The sequence below is a fragment of the Littorina saxatilis genome, linkage group LG15 (assembly GCF_037325665.1).
Source record: "Littorina saxatilis isolate snail1 linkage group LG15, US_GU_Lsax_2.0, whole genome shotgun sequence".
Classification (NCBI taxonomy): domain Eukaryota; kingdom Metazoa; phylum Mollusca; class Gastropoda; order Littorinimorpha; family Littorinidae; genus Littorina; species Littorina saxatilis.
The window spans coordinates 44253788-44272980 of record NC_090259.1 but is presented as its reverse complement, the minus strand read 5'-3'; the positions used below and the strand labels follow the sequence as shown (position 1 = coordinate 44272980).

The following is a 19193-nucleotide window of genomic DNA, read 5'->3' as shown; positions in this document are numbered from 1 at the left end:
CATGCTTTTTCACACCTGAATGTGTCAACATATTTCGCTTCAATGTTCATGACTGAGTAAATCTAGCTTCACACTAATGACCATGTACATGCATACTTTTGCACTCCTGTATGTGCTAATAAAATTATGTGTTCCTTTAAATGACTAGGCCGTTCCAACCTAGCATCACACTCTGTACATGCATGCTTCTTTACACCTGTATGTGTTTAACATATGTTCCTTCAAATTTCCAGACCGCCTGAACCTAGCATCGCACTCTGCACATACATGATTTTTCACTCCTGTATGTGTTAACATATGTCACTTCAAATTTCCAGCCTGGGTGAATCTAGCTTCACACTCTGTACATGCATGCTTCTTTACACCTGTATGTGTTAACATATGTTCCTTCAAATTTCCAGACCGCCTGAACCTAGCATCGCACTCTGCACATGCATGATTTTTCACTCCTGTATGTGTTAACATATGTCGCTTCAAATTTCCAGACTGGGTGAATCTAGCTTCACACTCTGTACATGCATGCTTCTTTACACCTGTATGTGTTAACATATGTTCCTTCACATTTCCAGACCACCCTGACCTAGCATCGCACTCTGTACATGCATTCTTTCTTTCTTTATTTGGTGTTTAACGTCGTTTTCAACCATTCAAGGTTATATCCCGACGGCTGTACATGCATGCTTCTTTACACGTGTATGTGTTAACATATGTCGCTTCAAATGTCCAGACTGCCTGAACCTAGCATCACACTCTGTACATGCATGCTTTTTTACACCTGTATGTGTTAACATATGTTGATTCAAATTTCCAGAATGGGTGAATCTAGCTTCACACTTTGTACATGCATGCTTCTTTACACCTGTATGTGTTAACAAATGTTCCTTCAAATTTTTAGACCACCCGAACCTAGCATCGCACTCTGTACATGCATGCTTCTTTACACCTGTATGTGTTAACATATGTCGCTTCAATGTTCCAGAATGGGTGAATCTAGCTTCACACTTTGTACATGCATGCTTCTTTACACCTGTATGTGTTAAGATATGTTCCTTCAAATGTCCAGACTGCCTGAACCTAGCTTCACACTCTGTACATGCATGCTTCTTTACACCTGTATGTGTTAACATATGTCGCTTCAATGTTCCTGACAGTGCGAACCGAGCATCACACTCTGTACAAGCATGCTTTTTCACTCCTGTATGTGTTAGCATGTGTCTCTTCAAAGCACTAGAGTTTGCGAACCTGGCATCACACTCTGTACATGCATGCTTTTTTACACCTGTATGTGTTAACATATGTCGCTTCAAATTTCCAGACTGGGTGAATTTAGCTTCACACTCTGAACATGCATGCTTTTTCACTCCTGTATGTATTAGCATGTGTTGCTTCAACTTACAAGAGTGTTTGAACCTGGCATAACACTCTGTACATGCATGCTTTTTTACACGTGTATGTGTTAACATATGTCGATTCAAATGTCCAGACTGGCTGAACCTAGCATCACACTCTGTACATGCATGCTTTTTTACACCTGTATGTGTTAACATATGTTGATTCAAATTTCCAGAATGGGTGAATCTAGCTTCACACTTTGTACATGCATGCTTCTTTACACCTGTATGTGTTAACATATGTTCCTTCAAATTTTTAGACCACCCGAACCCAGCATTGCACTCTGTACATGCATACTTCTTTACACCTGCATGTGTTAACATATGTCGCTTCAAATTTCCAGAATGGGTGAATCTAGCTTCACACTTTGTACATGCATGCTTCTTTACACCTTTATGTGTTAAGATATGTTCCTTCAATGTTCCTGACAGTGCGAACCGAGAATCACACTCTGTACAAGCATGCTTTTTCACTCCTGTATGTGTTAGCATGTGTGGCTTCAAAGCACTAGAGTTTGTGAACCTGGCATCACACTCTGTACATGCATGCTTTTTTACACCTGTATGTGTTAACATATGTCGCTTCAAATTTCCAGACTGGGTGAATTTAGCTTCACACTCTGAACATGCATGCTTTTTCACTCCTGTATGTATTAGCATGTGTTGCTTCAACTTACAAGAGTGTTTGAACCTGGCATAACACTCTGTACATGCAAGCTTTTTTACACCTGTATGTGTTAACATATGTCGCTTCAAATCTCCAGACTGCCTGAACCTAGCATCACACTCTGTACATGCATGCTTTTTCACTCCGGTATGTGTCAACAAATGTTGCTTCAAAGCACTAGAATCTGCGAACCTTGCATCACACTCTGTACATGCATGCTTTTTTACACCTGTATGTGTTAACATATGTTGCTTCAAATTTCCAGACCGCACGAACCTAGCATCGCACTCTGTACATGCATACTTTTTTACTCCTGTGTGTGCTAATATGTGTTCCTTTAAATGACTAGGCCGTTGGAACCTAGCATCACACTCTGTACATGCATGCTTTTTCACTCCTGTATGAGCTAAACTGTGTCGCTTGAAATGTCCAGACTTTTTAGGCTTAGCGCCACTCTCTGTACAGGCAAGTTTTTTCTCTGTCAGGCTTATTAACATGCTTGGCTTCAGATTACCGGACTCTTCGAACCCAGTATTACACTCAATACTTGAATGTTTCTCTTGTTTCAGCCAGGTATCACACTCAGTACTAGAATGCTGCTCTTGTTTCAGCCAGGTATCACACTCAGTACTAGAATGTTTCTCTTGTTTCAGCCAGGTATCACATTCTGTATCGCACTCAGCACTTGGATGTTCCTCTTGTTTCAGCCAGGTATCACTGTGAGCGCTGTCTGCAGCTTGTCCTTCCAATGTCAGCACTGTATATATGGAAACTGTGTCTGTGGCCACAACCTCTTTGACTGGCACTGGAAAATGAAAGCAAAAGCAAGTCATACGAGAGTGCTGATTATGATCCGTGAATAGCACACACTTTTTCTCCCGTTTCCTTTCGCAGATTAAACATACACTGAGCACAAAAAGTTAAGGATATATTTTCAATGGTATAGCCCAGGTGTTAAACAGCAGTTTTTTTGTCAGAAATATACGTGTATTTGAAGATCAGTCTTTCTTTTGCTCAAAAATGTGTTTCTGGAATCTGAGCAATATCTGGATATGACGTCACTGGTCCGTGACCACGCCTACCCTTAAAAAATTTTTGTTTTTTTATGGCATGATTCACTTTCAACCGTCGAAACAGTGACTTAAACTGAATGATAGTTTACTTTTTTTACATCCGAAAGTTTATTTGGTGTCTTACCTAACAGTTCATACACATTTCGTTCAAATCCGTAGCGCTGTCTTGCTGATCTAGCGTGTAAAAGAGAGCGAGCACAATACTGAAAAACAGCAAAATATCCATGGTTTTTATGGTGTTTTTGCTGTGTTTTAACTGTTTCTGCTCAGTGTATGGTGGCGTGTGGTTGAGAACAATATTTTTTTCCTTTTAATGTGCCAACGAGGTTTATAGACTTCACGATTAGATAGTACTTATCTCGTCGAGCATTGAGTTGGAACCACCATTCTCTTCCAATTTTAAAGTTGATACAAAAAATCACTATGGCCAGTTTACATTGATAAAATGAGACCCGAAGGGAAGTAACTCATTTTTGACCTGAGTTCAGGATGGGTCCAAAAAGTGTTCGAGACAATCTGCAAAATTAATTCTTTAAAAATTGCTCGCTCTTTTTGTAGGGCACCTAGGATGTTCCTGTTTGGTGAACGTTCAAATGGAAGGGTGTTTGTACTGTGTGTAAAAGCCTGACAGTATCTGTGATGGTTTACGGGAGGCTTACTGTCCGGGCGTGATTTCCGGTATTGAATATTCATAACAGCCGTCCAGCACCAAAACGAGATGCCATTGTTGTAGAGGGCTCAACAGAAAGCAGCCAGGATGTTCCCGTTCGGTGAGCGTTAAAATGGAAGTATGCTTGTACTGTATGTAGACGCTCGGGGAGCTCTGTGATGGTTTACGGGAGGCTTACTGTGCCTTTAAGCTCAAAAATTACTTTCCTCTCACGTGAACTTCTGTATGTTGTAGATCGCCAACGGTCTTTTCATGCTTTAGTGCGAGAAAACAACATCCTCTCATTTTGACACATTGCTAAACATAAAACCTTGCTGATTTCCCTGCACAGCGGTAATTGCTCAGTGTCAAGTTTTCTCCATTTAAAATGTTGAAAATAGATTAAACTCATTCAAACAGACTATAGTTTTTGAAAAAGACTATTGTATTTTTGGGATTATGAACAACTCTGTATGATGGCTTTCCCGATCTAACGCATAAAAGATCCCATTGTTATTCAGCGAATGAAGACAATTTCCAAATTACAGTAAAACCTGAGTCTAGCGGACCCTTGTTGTAACGGCCACCTGCTACATACGGACAGTTTATCATGGAACGAACACGATTTCAACAATAACTAACCTTTAACGGACGGACACCTGCCACTTACGGATGTGGACACGATTTTTCGGACCGTGGGAAGTCTAAACACCGTGTCACAAACGGACACTACGTACATGAAAACGCAACTTCAAAAACTCGACTGTTATTCAGGTCAGTGCTCGGCAGCCGTAGCACAAATAGTTGTCGATTGGTTGTCCTGTCCCTTTTCTGACCAATCAGTGGCTTGTTTAGATGGAGACTCACTTTCGCTTCGCTCACTTTCGCTTTTCCGCTCTGGATCTCTCTCTCTTTGTAAGCAATCGTTCGAAGGAAATAATAGTTAACACAGGTAAATTTCTGTTCCATGCATTTATGCTGAGACTAGAAAAACTGAATGAAACAAGAGCTGACCCAATTTGGTCGAGACACACTGCGGAATTTCCCGTTGAACGACCGATGAAGAGTCAGCTATTTTTAGCTTTGTGACGTCCGACTTGCGTAAGTTTGAATGCACAGTGTGTGTGAGGTAGGTGGAGGGGGGGGGAGGGGATGTTGTTGTTGTTGTTGTTTGCCACATGTATCATTTGTTTACTCACATTTTCAGTGAGTCTCATGTTAAATCCATTGAAAGGGGCTGTTGGCCCATATGTATTCAATAGCTCAATTCTCTCTCTCTCTCTCTCTCACTCTCTATTTTCAGTGCTCTGTAAAATATTGCCCCGGCCCCTCCACCTGTGAAGAAAGGACACCTGTCTAATAGGGACACCATTACCATACCCCAAGGGTGTCCTTTAGAGACAGGTTTTACTGTACAGTGGTTTTATTGTTTGTAAAATCACTTAAAGGAATGTTGCAAAAACAAATTCGAACATCTTTTAACAACATGAGATTACATAACAATTTGATCGAAAAATAGACAGTGACTATCTAAAATTCGCTCAAAATGACTCCAGACTCCGAGGTTGGTGTGTTTCATCTGCATTTTTGGAGTCTTTCACACACTCTGGTGCTAATGTAAATGATCAGGATGGTAAAAGTAACGAACGAACCACAAAGAAATCTTGTTTTCAGCAGGGCGCACTCTATTTTTCAAGTCTTGATGATCCTGAATATTTGCAGAACAAATACTCAATAAGAAAAGGCTACAAATTCTTCAAAATTGCGGTGCTCCTCGAGGCCGATGTCTGCTATGCTCTTTAATCCAAAACAACGCAAAAGAGACATTCAAACTGCCTAACTGCACAAGGTGAAAGCGTGTTATTTTGTGTCCCTGTTTTGGGGACTTCTGATTTTTCACGAGAGTTATCTTTTCTTAGCTTGGTTATGTCTCATGTAGGTTCATATACTGATATAGCAACCGCTCTTCATAGACTTCATTGATAAACAGTCCAAGCAGTAATCTACATGTGCACAAATTTGATATCAAATTTTAACTCATTGAAACCTATGTCGACCTTTCAACAGAGCTGCCCAAGTTTTCCAGCCTGGTGAGAAAGTGATGCTTGAGAAACCTCATTAAACATTTGAAAATCAACTGCTTTGGGTAATTTGAACAATTTACCATCAAGACGTCCAGGTCGCCTAAATCTCTCTCTCGTCATAAAGACCCACTTTTCTGAGACTTTCCCTGTTGTTTGATTCCCTCTCTGTTAAGACCTACATGGCTTATATTCGACAAAGATATAAATAGAGGTACAGTACCACTGTCCTGGTCTCTTGTCTCCTGTTTCAGCCAGGTATCGCTGTGAGTGCTGACTGCACCTTGTCCATCCAATGGCTGCACTGTATCAAATGTTTCTCCTGGTTCCTGTTTTGGGCAATGGCATTCTGCTTGCTGATTCAACATACCTGAAAGCAGAAGCAGGCAATTTCAAAAGCAACACTCAATAGTCTAAACTGTGTCAAGTCCCCAACACACCACCCAAGCTGGCAACCACAATATATTGGTCAGCCAGACCGTTTTGTCTACTACCCCCTCCAAACCCTTCCTTCAAAAGGTGTAAAGTGCTTTCTTCTTCTCCTTCGTTCATGGGAGGAAACTCCCACGTTCACTCATGTTTTTGCACAAATCGAAAATTTTTAAGTAAATTTTCATTTCATTAATATACTTACCCGAATCACATAAAAGCATTGACGCAGTCTAACATGCTAAGATCTGAAAAGGCTACCCGTCTTAAAGAATTTTAAAGGGAAGCAACCCAACACAAAAAGTGTAAACACAGGCAAGGTAATGACTGTCTACCCGGGGAGTTACCTCCCATCCGGGGTTACATGACGTCACTTCCCCTGTAAACACCACGTGTAGCTCATACGACTTAATAGACTAAAAAATCATATGCGGGGTTGGCGGGAGGGAATACACTATGTGATTCGGGTAAGTATATTAATGAAATGAAAATTTACTTAAAAATGTTCGATTAAATTACATATTCTTACTCCGAATCACATAAAAGCAGATAGCTTCAACAAGGCGGTGGGAATGAAATAAAAATCCAAACTCACCTCAAACCCTTGCAAGGAACTGACCCCCTGCTATGAGCGCGGGGAAAGTTCTAGAGCCATCTTGCCTCACGGAGGAGACGTCCCTGAGGTAATAGTTGAGAAACACGTCCTCGGAACGCCAGTACGCCGTGCGTAGGACTTCGTCCAGCTTGTGAGACCGAAGGACGGCCAAAGAGGACGCCCAAGCCCTGGTTTCATGGGCCCGGGCAGAGTCCATGGGGAAGGCAGGCAGCCCCCCCCCCCTTTGTTTTCCAGGCTCCACACGTAAGCTTGCTTGATGAGCATGGACACCCAACGAGCCATTGTGGTTTTGGCAATATCCCTATTTCGTAACGTGTTCATAGAGATGAACAGAAGCTTTTGAAATTTGGACCTAAGCGGCTGAGCGCGGGCCAGGTAGATGCCAAGAGCTCGGACCGGGCAATTAACCGCGTCCGGGTCTCCGGGAGCCAGAATGGAAGTCAAAGGCTTGACGCAGACCAGCGGAGAGGCCTGGTCAGGGGCCTGATTCTTTGCCAGGAAGTTAGGCCGGAAACGCAAGCTAATAGAGCCGTCGGGCTCGTTAGAGATGTCCGCCGGGTCCCCTGACAGGGCGTGAATCTCACTTCCCCTGCGAGCCGTAGCTACAAGCAGGAGAAAAAGCGTTTTGCGCGTAAGGCTAGCGAAACTAGCCGCGGCCAAAGGTTCAAATTCTGCGGAACGAAGAAATTCGAGTACCAGAAAGAGATCCCACTTCGGGAGGGAAGAACGAGAAGCGGACTCTTTGAGAGCAGCGCCCTTGATCACCCTTGAGATGACGCCAGTGACGTCGATCGAGCGTCCCAGCCGCCGTAGCGTGACGGCGATGGCGGATCTTCGCACCCTCAAGGAGGAAGCAGACGTTCCTTGAGAGGAAAGAAACGCAAGGTGGTTCGCGACGTGCATGGAACGAGGAGCCAGCGCGTCCAAACCACGGGCCTGACACCAGGTCGCCCAGGCCTTCCAGTGAGACGAGTACACCGACGAAGTGGAAGCCCTATGAGAGCGTTCCACCAGGTCCAATGTCTGCTCAGAAGCACCGGAACGCCTCAGTGAAGACCGGACAACTTCCACACGTGAAGTTTCAGGATTGAGGGATCCTCGTGTGGAATGCCGGTGCGAGGCTGAACCAACTCTCCTCTTGCGAGAGCGAGAGGGATTGGTGGGCCGTGAGCGAGCCTCAGAAGGTCCGGGAACCACGCCTGTGAGGGCCACAGGGGCGCAACCAGGAGAAGATCCGGACCCTCCATTTCCGCCTTCCGGATCACTCGGCCGAGTAACTGGAAGGGAGGAAAGGCGTAGGCCTGGAGCCTTGTCCACGGAAAGGCCAATGCATCCGTCTGCCAAGCCTCGGGGTCCGGGAATGGCGAGACGAAGATCGGCAGCCTCTTCGAAAAGCGGGTGGCAAAGAGGTCCACCAGAGGCTTTGGGACAAGGGCCCAGAGACGAAGCAGTGCCCCGTGAGTGATCGTCCACTCTGATTGAAGCACTCTGTCGGAGCGACTGAGCGCGTCCGCCAGAGTGTTCAAACTCCCCGGGAGGTACCTGGCCGAGAGAGTGATCTGGTGTTGCCAGCACCAGGTCAGAATCTCGCAGGTCCTGCCCGAGAGAGACGGGGACCGCGACCCTCCCTGCTTGTTCAGATAAGCTGCCACAGTCGTGTTGTCTGTGAACAGACGAACATGCTTGGCGTGAAGGGAGGGCCGAAACTCCGCCAGAGCCAGGGCCACGGCCTCTAGCTCCAGCAAGTTTATGTGCCAATGGCTCTGCTCTGCCGACCACAGGCCCGACGCAGTCTGTCGGTCTGTGTGTGCACCCCAGCCCATCAGAGACGCATCCGTAAAGAGGTCTGTGTCTGGGGGGGGCAGGACAATCGGCACGCCCCTGCAGACCCATGCCGTGTCCAACCACGGAAGGGTCGCTGACTGCCATCCCTGCAAAGGGATGAGGACGTCCCAGTCCACGCAGGCAGAGTCCACATACGGTTTCAGTGCAAGCTGAAACGGGCGTTTGTGTACCCTGCCCAGAGGCACCAAGAGAGCCATGGACTCCATCTGTCCCAAGATGGAGGCCAGCGTCCGGAGGGAAGCCCTCGGGAGAGACAAAGTGGCGCGGATAATGGTTTGGAGCTTGTCCACCCTCCTCTGAGAAGGCCGGACCGTCCATGTAACCGTGCAGAAAGACATCCCCAGATAAGTGAACGTCTGTGACGGCACCAACTCCGACTTTGTCCGGTTGATCGAAAAACCCAGCTGGTGGGCTTGACGAAGAACCGCCTGGGTATGACTGGAGCACCCAGACTGGCTTTGGTTCAGAACCAGCCAATCGTCCAGGTATGCTCTCAGCCGTATACCCTGCGACCTCACCAGTGCGCATAACTGTCTCACGACCATGGTGAAGACCCAAGGTGCGAGAGACAGCCCGAAAGGCAGAGCGCGGAACTGGTAGACCTGATCGTCCCACCGGAAACGGAGCCATTTCCGGTCGGACGGATGCACCAGAATATGGAAGTATGTATCCGTCAGGTCTATGGAGGTCGCCCAGTCTCCCGGGCGGAGGGAGTCTCTGACCGACGCGGGCGTCTCCATCTTGAACCGTATCGTTCTCAGGAAAGTATTGAGATGCGATAGGTCCAGGACGGGACGCCACGCCCCCGAGGCCTTTGGGACGGCAAACAGCCGCCCGTAAAAGCCGAGGGACGTGTGGTCTAAGACCCTCTCCACCGCGCCCTTCTGCACCAGAGCAACGATTTCCGCCTGGAGGACGGACCTTGCTTCTGGCGAGGAGGGAGGCTTGAAGCCCGGCAGACGCCGCGACAGAGGTGCCTTTCTTTCGCCCCAAAGCAGACGAAAGCCCGATCCCACGACGCCCACGATCCACTGGCTGTGCACTAGGGCCGCCCAGTGAGAAAGTGCCCTTGAAGGGCCCCCCGCCATCACCAGAGTGGAGGGCGGGGGGGTGGTGGGACCGGGAGCACTTCATTGGGGGTGAGGCTTGCTACCAGAGCCGCCTCGCCCCTTGCCGGGCGCCGATCTTTTTCTCGAGCCACGAGAAGCCGATCTGGCCTTCTTCTGTCCGGCAGGCCTGGAAGAACCAGAAGCCTGAGGCTGTTTAGGCGGAGCGGGCTGAGCCTGTGAAGGCTTGGCCTGCTTGAACGCCTGCAGAGAGAAATCAGAGAACTGAGAATCCCTGTTCATCTGTATTTCAGTCTTCCTGGCGTCGAACGCCAGACGGCCAAACAGAGAGCCCTCTGTCATGGGAGACGCCCGCAGTGTGTCACAAGTGGACTGGTCCGTGAACTGAGAGTGACCCAGAAAAAGATCTCTCCTGCTCATGACCGTATGTGCGTACTGCATCGCTGACAACCTCATTTGCTCTTCATTGACTCTAGCCAGAGCCGAAAGAAGAGTTGAGATGTCATCAGCGTCCTGCTCGACCGCGAGGACAAAGGGGTCCAGCGTCTCGGTCATAGCCCTGGTAAGGGAACGCAGGAGCGTCTCGGAGATCGAAGCCAACTCTAAAAGCTGACGACTAATTTCCTCCGATGCCATGAGGGTATGTTCGGGGAGAACAATCCCCGAATCACTCTTGATAGGCTTTGCCAGCAACGAAGCCAACTCCGGCGTGACCGGAAGCGGTGCACGCGGAAGGGCAAAAGGAGCAAGCCAAGAGCGACCTGTCTTCGGTAAAGCAAACTTCTTGTGATGTGTGGGCACAAAAGAAGACGCTTGCGTATCCGAAGCCAGCCAAGCCCGAGCCAGTTCCGGAGCCGGTCCGTAAGGTACCAGCAGAGGAACAGCGATGCCCGGCTGCGACCGTCCTGCAGGAGAGGGTCGCGCCAGCACCTGAGAAAGCTGGTAGGCGACTGATGGGGATTCGGCGAAACGAAAGCGGGAAGCATCCTCCTTCTCGTACCGAAAATCCGCCATCGCGGAGGGAGCGGCAGAAGCCGACGTAGGCAAAGCCACTGCCCCCTCTGCAAAGTATCTGGATGTAACTTCCGCCGCGTCCTCAAGCGCCAGTCGAAGCTGAGACGGAAATCCAGAACGAGCAGCTTCACTGACTACAGACTGCGTGTCTGCATAGTCGAGCGAAGCGTCCCGATCATAGCCCAATGAACCAGCAGCAGTATGGTGTGCAGGAAAACCGGAAACCGGAGAACCGGTAGGCCGGAAATCATCCTGGCTCATATCCCGATCAACAGGAAACGCAGAGCCGGAAGACGCAGTCACCATTGCCGCCGGAACTGAACCGGAAGTCGACATCGCACTAGACAAGTGCTGTGAAGACTGTCCCGGAAGCTCAAAGGACGTACCCGGTCTCTCACCCACTGACATTCGTGTAGGAGCAGTGTGCAAGAGACTAGGAAAACCGGGCGGAGCCGGAAGCGCTGCCGACGGAGCCGCGTACAGCGGAAACGTCTGCTGCGAGGACTGGGGCCGGAAGCCCGGTGGCCGAAAGGCCAGTCCACAGTCGACACCAGCAGGGACCTTCGTGGGTGTGCCAGATTGACCTTCGTTTCCGGGAAAACCCGGAAACGCGACTTCCGCAAGCGGAAGCCGCCCTTGCTCCGTCATAGCCCTACTCGCTGTACGATCGGAACTAGACGGAGCAGCATATCCTGACTGGCAGGAAGTTTGCAGGTAGCGAGCCTGCGACCAAGAACTGTTGCTCAAGAGAGAGCGTCCGGTGGCTTCGCGAAAGCCGGCGGAGCAGTTCGACTTACCGTCTGAGCTCCAAGCAAGAGCAGTAGAAGACGAGAGTGAACCAACATCACGGGCGGGCGTCTCCGACAGGCACACAAAAGATGCCAAGGAGTGAACGCCACCCACTGCCGATGAAAGCGGAGCGCTGAGAGCCGGCGTGGCTCGGTGTAATTCGTCACGCACCAGGGTACGAATTTCTGGAACCAGCGAACGCAAAATCGACGAAACCATGTCAGCTTGCCCCGCGCTAGAAACTGCGACCGGGCGAGCTGACACAGACACAGTTGTAACGGGAATGCTAGGCTGCCCCCCAGCATTAAGGCTAACGGGGGCAGAAATGGGAACCGACAAGAGTACGTTTTTATCTTTGTCAGAAACCAAAACGAGCGGAGAACTTTTAGGCAGAGGTTTATCTGAGGAAGACTTTGCCTTAATCCGGCCCTTGGCATCACCCTTACCGCGTTTCTTATCGCTATCAGCCATAATGACTAACGCGCAAAACACAGCACAACACAAAGTTACTGAGCAAAAAATTTTAACAAGTCCAAACAAGGACGAAAATTTGTCAATAACAATGAAAATTCCTGTCAACAATAAGACAAAATTGGAAAGAGCTCACCAAAAACGTAGTGGCAAGCCAAAAGACGGGTTAGGTGACCGGTGGGTGCCCAAAAAACACCTGCAAGCAGTCACTCACGGAGCCAAAATTTTCACGACCTTCCAAGTGTAGGCTGAAATGTCGTATGAGCTACACGTGGTGTTTACAGGGGAAGTGACGTCATGTAACCCCGGATGGGAGGTAACTCCCCGGGTAGACAGTCATTACCTTGCCTGTGTTTACACTTTTTGTGTTGGGTTGCTTCCCTTTAAAATTCTTTAAGACGGGTAGCCTTTTCAGATCTTAGCATGTTAGACTGCGTCAATGCTTTTATGTGATTCGGAGTAAGAATATGTAATTTAATGGGTTTTTACGTGTATGACCGTTTTTACCCTGCCATTTAGGCAGCCATACGCCGCTTTCGAGGGGAAGCATACTGGGTATTTTCGTGTTTCTTTAACACATCGAACTCTGACAATGACATAAACCACACGATCTTTTCAGTGCGCACTTGGTCTTGTGCTTGCGTGTGGGGGATAAGGCACTAGCAGGTCTGCACATAAGTTGACCTGGGAGATCGAAAAAATCGCCACTCTTAACCCACCAGGCGGTAGTGTCCAGGATTGAAGTGCTTTCAAGACGGGTCGTCACCAATAATGTCATTTGACCACCACCACTCCCCCAAAACAGAAGGAAGGTCCTCCCCATCACGTGTTTCATTCACCTGATCTTATGAACCTTACCATAGGGGCGTGTTTCAGTGATGTGCCAACACTCTTCTGCGACATCAATCTCTATCTTGACATCTGAGAGAAGAGCGGAGTCTCCTTCCTCCATGCTGTTTGGAGAAGCCATGGTTCCTGACAGTTCAAGGTGCTGACTGTTCACTGATCAAGGTGTTGGCAGATCATAGCAGCTCACTCTTCACGGTGTTGGGCGATCATAGCAGCTCACTGATTAAGGCGTTGGCAGATCATAGCAGCTCACTGATCAAGGTGTTGGCTGATCATAGCAGCTCACTCTCCAAGGTGTTGTAGGTTCATGGTTGATCAGCGTTCGAATCATTGCTGTGGGAACAACAATGTTCAGCAGTTTAAAGAAGCAGAGAAAAGATTTCTCTTTCGCTCACACACACTAAAGTGTTTGGACACAGTAGAAAGCCTGCTTAAAGTAAAATCATGCTTTTGACTAAATGTTTTCTAGCGAACGACGAAGAAGAAGAAGAACTAAATGTTTGAACATAGACGGGGAATTGTGACAAGGGTGGTGGTGTATGTGACTGTATGTGTGCATGTATAAAGCCGTTCAGAAAAAATACAATGTACATGTATATATAATTAGATGAATACCCGCTTCGCCGGGTACCCGGCTTCGCCGGGAAGAAGTACAGCCGAATACCTGGCTTCGCCGGGTGTACGCCGGCTTCGCCAGCACACCGTACGAAGGAAGGGAGATAAACGCGCAAAACACTGGAGAAGATAAGGAAGAGTTACTGAGAATGGATGTACAGAAAAACCAAAATCGGTTCAGCGCTGCGCGCTGAGAGCACGTGCTAACAATTTTCATCGACCAGATTGTGTCCGGGGTCTACCTGAATATGCCCACCAAATTTGAAGCAGATCCATCGAGAACTTTGGCCGTGCATGGCGAACACACAGACAGACAGACAGAAGCCGTATATAAATATAGATTCTCCCAAGTGATACCCCGAGATGTTTTTGATAAACCAAGGGACATCATTTACACAACAGAGTTGCCTCCCTTGATTAAAAATGGCAGTTTTAATGATGTTTCTGTTCTTAAAACCCATGTAAAAAAACACGGAAATCATTCATACAGTTCATTTTGTGACTTCAAAAGTCTTATTTGTTTGTTTGTTTATTTGTTGCTTAACGTCCAGCCGACTACGCAGAGCCATATCAGGACGAGGAAGGGGGGGATGAAGGGGGCCACTTGTCAAGCGATTCCTGTTTACAAATGCACTAACCCATTACTTGTGTCCCAGCAGGCTTTAGTAAAACTAAATTAATACCTACTGGAAGATTACCAGTTTCCAGTATGTTAAAATAGGCTTAACCTATCTACTGCTGGACTTACATCAGAACACTAACAGATTAAACTATACATGAATCGCGAGACAAGCGGAAAGAGAAGAGATTTTTGGAAAAAATACAGGTGAATGAGCAAGAAGGCAGAAAAAAGAAAAGAATTCATGAAGAAAAAGAGAGCATGACAGGAAAGAGGAACCAAAAATCTACCTAACAGCAAACTAGAAAGCTCCTGCGGTTCCAAAAACAGGAGGGGCCTTTAATTTCATAACCGCAGTGCCCCACTGCGGGATTCAAAAGTCTTAAATGACTTGTTAATTATGCTTACAGGGGCAGGTTCTGCCAAATTAGAGTGCTTAATTGCTACTAAATCATGAGCTATGTATAAGGCAGGTCTTACGGTAACTTCACCGTCCATCTCACATTTCCATGGAATTGCTTGAACAAATTTTTCCATGAACTCTGCACAGCCCTTTTACAGCAGGCAAAAAATCCGGGAAATGATGTCTGTCGCAAATTGAATGATAGCACAGTTTATCGATGACATTCTTGTAAAGTCAATTTTTATTTCAATAAATCTAAGTGTTTTCTGTCTCTTTTTTAACATACAAACCACCACAAATAACCAAAAATACATAAACGAACATATTTTTTTTTTTTTTAAATATTAGTAAACAATATGGCCTGGGACTGGCTTCACACCTTTTGAAGGAAGGGTTTGGGGGGGGGGGGGGGGGTAGTAGACAAAACGGTCTGGCTGACCAATATATTGTGGTTGCCAGCTGGGGTGGTGTGTTGGGGACTTGACACAGTTTAGACTCTATTGAGTGTTGCGTTTGAAATTGCCTGCTTCTGCTTTCAGGTATGTTGAATCAGCAAGCAGAATGCCATTGCCCAAAACAGGAACCAGGAGAAACATTTGATACAGTGCAGCCATTGAAAGGACAAGGTGCAGTCAGCACTCACAGTGATACCTGGCTGAAACAGGAGACAAGAGACCAGGACAGTGGTACTGTACCTCTATTTATATCTTTGTCGAATATAAGCCATGTAGGTCTTAACATGGGGGGAATCTGGGTGGCCGAGTGGTAACGCACTTGCGCTCGGAAGCGAGAGGTTGCGAGTTCGACCCTGGGTCAGGGCGTTAGCAATTTTCTCCCCCCTTTCCTAACCTAGGTGGTGGGTTCAAGTGCTAGTCTTTCGGATGAGACGAAAAACCGAGGTCCCGTCGTGTACACTACATTGGGGTGTGCACGTTAAAGATCCCACGATTGACAAAAGGGTCTTTCCTGGCACAATTGTATTGGCATAGATAACAAGTCGCGTAAGGCGAAAATACAACATTTAGTCAAGTAGCTGTCGAACTCACAGAATGAAACGGAACGCAATGCAACGCAGCAAGACCGTATACTCGTAGCATCGTCAGTCCACCGCTCATGGCAAAGGCAGTGAAATTGACAAGAAGAGCGGGGTAGTAGTTGCACTAAGAAGGATAGCACGCTTTTCTGTACCTCTCTTCGTTTTAACTTTCTGAGCGTGTTTTTAATCCAAACATATCATATCTATATGTTTTTGGAATCAGGAACCAACAAGGAATAAGATGAAAGTGTTTTTCAATTGATTTCGACAATTTAATTTTGAAAATAATTTTTATATATTTAATTTTCAGAGCTTGTTTTTAATCAAAATATAACATATTTATATGTTTATGGAATCAGAAAATTATGGAGAATAAGATGAACGTAAATTTGGATCGTTTTATAAAATTGTTTTTTTTTTTTACAATTTTCAGATTTTTAATGACCAAAGTCACCAAAGTCATTAATTAATTTTTAAGCCACCACGCTGAAATGCAATACCGAAGTCCGGGCTTCGTCGAACAATACTTGACCAAAATTTCAACCAATTTGGTTGAAAAATGAGGGCGTGACAGTGCCGTCTCAACTTTCACGAAAAGCCAGATATGACGTCATCAAAGACATTTATCAAAAACATGAAAAAAACGTATGGGGATATCATACCCAGGAACTTTCATGTCAAATTTCATAAAGATCGGTCCAGTAGTTTGGTCTGAATCGCTCTACACGCACGCACGCACACGCACGCACGCACACACACACATACACCACGACCCTCGTCTCGATTCCCCCCTCGATGTTAAAACATTTAGTCATAACTTGACTAAATGTAAAAATGTCCACCCAAATACCCGTGTGACTTGGAATAATAGGCCGTGAAAAGTAGGATATGCGCCGAAATGGCTGCGATCTGCTGGCCGATGTAAATGCGTGATGTATTGTGTAAAAAAAATTCCATCTCACACGGCATAAATAAATCCCTGCGCCTTGAATATGTTCGCAATATAAATTGCATAAAATTAAAAAAAAAAATAAAATAACCTGCGCTTAGAACTGTACCCACGGAATACGCGTGATATAAGCCTCATATTGATTGATTGATTGATATATTAGCCAACAAACGCTTTTGCTATGTCAGCCATGCAATACTGTAAAACCTGCCATAATCTTAAAGATATATAGTCTAAGCCGTCATTTTGGAGAGTTTTCCGACGATTTGGACCTTCAAAAACTCAAGGGACATTCACTGACACTATACTGTAATTTAGAAACACCTGCAATAATTTGCTCAAAACAGCTCTGAAACTATGCCAAATAATTAAATAAATTTTAATCAGCGAGTGGTTTGCATCACCTTCTCCAAGTTGCAGGAGTTGAGACTTCTGGTCTTCATCATTATCTATTTAGTTTTCATAGATACCCATTCGTCAACATAGATCAAGACCGTTGGATTAAGGAAGTCAAATGTACAGTCTAGCTTAGGCATGCAAAGTCCGTGCCATACAGCGCTAAAACGCTTCGCACAACAGAAACAGACCTTTCTAAAAATCAAAAGAAACTAGCAGCTATAGGGAGGATGTCAGACGGCTTTGCTTATCGGCAAAAGCTATACGCACTCAGAGTGTATACAGGATCGATAAGTCTGTATACACTCCGGCAATGAAAAGCTCTGTTACAAATCTGTAGCCAATGAAATGCCCCCTAACAAGTCGTTAGGAAGTAGCCAATGAAAAATCAGCCTGGCGTATGGACTTCCGCTATCTCTTTTTCGGAGTGTTGAGGGTTCGCAAATAATGTACATTCACATAGTATACAACCGTTTCTAGGTCGATACACACTCCAAGTGTGTTCCAAACTCTGACAATAAACTGCCATGAAGCATCAGTTTCGTGTGTGTGTTTGTTCCCAGCATACTTTGATACCATGAATCGAAAGTGAAGCGTACCTTCGCAAAATGGCGTCGAATGACGCTCCGAGTGTTGATGCGGTTCAGTGTCGAAAATGCAATCTACGTCACAGCAAAGGCCGTGCAGCATCAGATTGTTTTCGTTTCTTTAAACTCTTATAATCAACTGCTCTGCGTTCCAATCGCAAAGTGGTGTCGAATGGCAAATTCGCTTCGTGACCGGAAGTTAAAGCCGGAGTGTATACAGTGGTCAGGTCCTATATACACTCCGAGTGCGTATAGCCAGTGCGTTGTTTATCTCACACAAACTCAATACTGACTCCCATCCAAATTGCTGTTAATCGTACTGTGAACCATGTATTCATTCCCATCTTGGATTCTAATTTGTGATCAGAAATGGTATTTTGACTTTCAACACAAAATATTTCTTTTCTTATTCATGGGAATGGGACGTAACCGCTTACTGCGATTTTGAATACATCGAATTTTGGGTAAAATTGATCGAATAACATCACAAATCTGCTTCAGTTGCAAGATCTAGACAAGAATCTCTCACTCAAGAACCGCTGGAACTAGGCGGAGAAACATTCAGTCTAACGCCCTCCCGATAGCTGCACGTAATGAAACCACAGGAGCCGACGACGACTATCAACGTGACGTTTTTGGGTGTGCGCATATAAAAAAAAGTCTTCAAAGTTCACTGTACATAAGGTGGATATAGTGTACAACTCCAGCTGGTCTTCTTGCTGCTGTACTTGCGGTTTTAGTCCGTTTGCCCTAGAATGTAGGCTTTCCAAGCAGTTAAAAATGCTATGTTACAAATACAATGTTAAAAACTGGATACAAACTACTGAGGCTCTCACACTGGTATCTGGCCCCCAAACGCTGATGAGAAGGCGCTAGGCTTACCTGTTTCAAATCCACTGAGATTCGGCGTGTGACCTCTACTTATAACACCGACTGTAAAAGAAGTCACTGGTAGCTTGAGTACACAGTGATAGCACAAATAATTCACTTGCTCTTCAATGTCAGCGAATGGCGTTTGCTCACGTGACAAATGGCAGCAGTAGCCAAACAGAGTGATTTCCCTTACGTCTTTTTGCCTGAACTGCCAAAAAAGAAAGGATAGGCGCCAGAAAAGTACAATCAAACCCTGCTCAGCCGGCAATGCTTTAAAACTGAGAGCTGTGAGGTCACGAAATGATCGTGGCTCAGACGAGATTAAAAGATATGCTAATTCGAAAACACAAACTAATACTGATGTTAACATCAAATTTTAAAGAAAAGTCCACCCAAATTAGTAATTAGTGTACGCTGACAACAAACCGTAGCTCTCTATTTTACAAGATCCGAGCACATGTACCCTTCAACCCCGACCTGCATGAAGAGAGAGAGAGAGCGAGAGAGAGAGAGAGAGAGACAGAGAGAGAGAGAGACAGAGACTAGAGAGAGAGAGAGACAGAGAGAGAGGGAGCGGGAGAGGGAGAGGGAGAGGGAGAAAGAGAGAGAGAGAGAGAGAGAGAGAGAGAGAGAGAGAGAGAGAGAGAGAGAGAGAGAGAGAGGGGGTGAGAGAGAGTGTCATTTACACAGACCTTCCGCCAACTCTTGTGAAACCTCAAGAGGAGCAATATAAGATTTTTTTTAAATTTTTTGAGTAGCAAATAGTGTTTTAAC

At 46.1% G+C, this 19193-nt stretch overlaps 1 protein-coding gene across 1 annotated transcript in view; it reads right to left on the bottom strand.

Annotated features, from left to right (window-relative positions):
• LOC138949415 (zinc finger protein 11-like) overlaps positions 1 to 18801 on the bottom strand; it is a 20934-nt gene extending 2133 nt beyond the window's left edge. The window contains exons 1-4 of the mRNA XM_070321239.1: positions 18429 to 18801; positions 12951 to 13274; positions 6085 to 6231; positions 1 to 2863 (exon numbers count right to left, since the gene is read on the bottom strand). The exon at positions 1 to 2863 is cut by the window's left edge and continues 2133 nt beyond it. Of these exons, the coding sequence (XP_070177340.1) occupies positions 654 to 2863; positions 6085 to 6231; positions 12951 to 13062 (2469 nt within the window). The 5' untranslated portion in view covers positions 13063 to 13274; positions 18429 to 18801 and the 3' untranslated portion in view covers positions 1 to 653. The remainder of the gene's footprint in view (positions 2864 to 6084; positions 6232 to 12950; positions 13275 to 18428) is intronic.
• Positions 18802 to 19193: the final 392 nt, after the last annotated feature.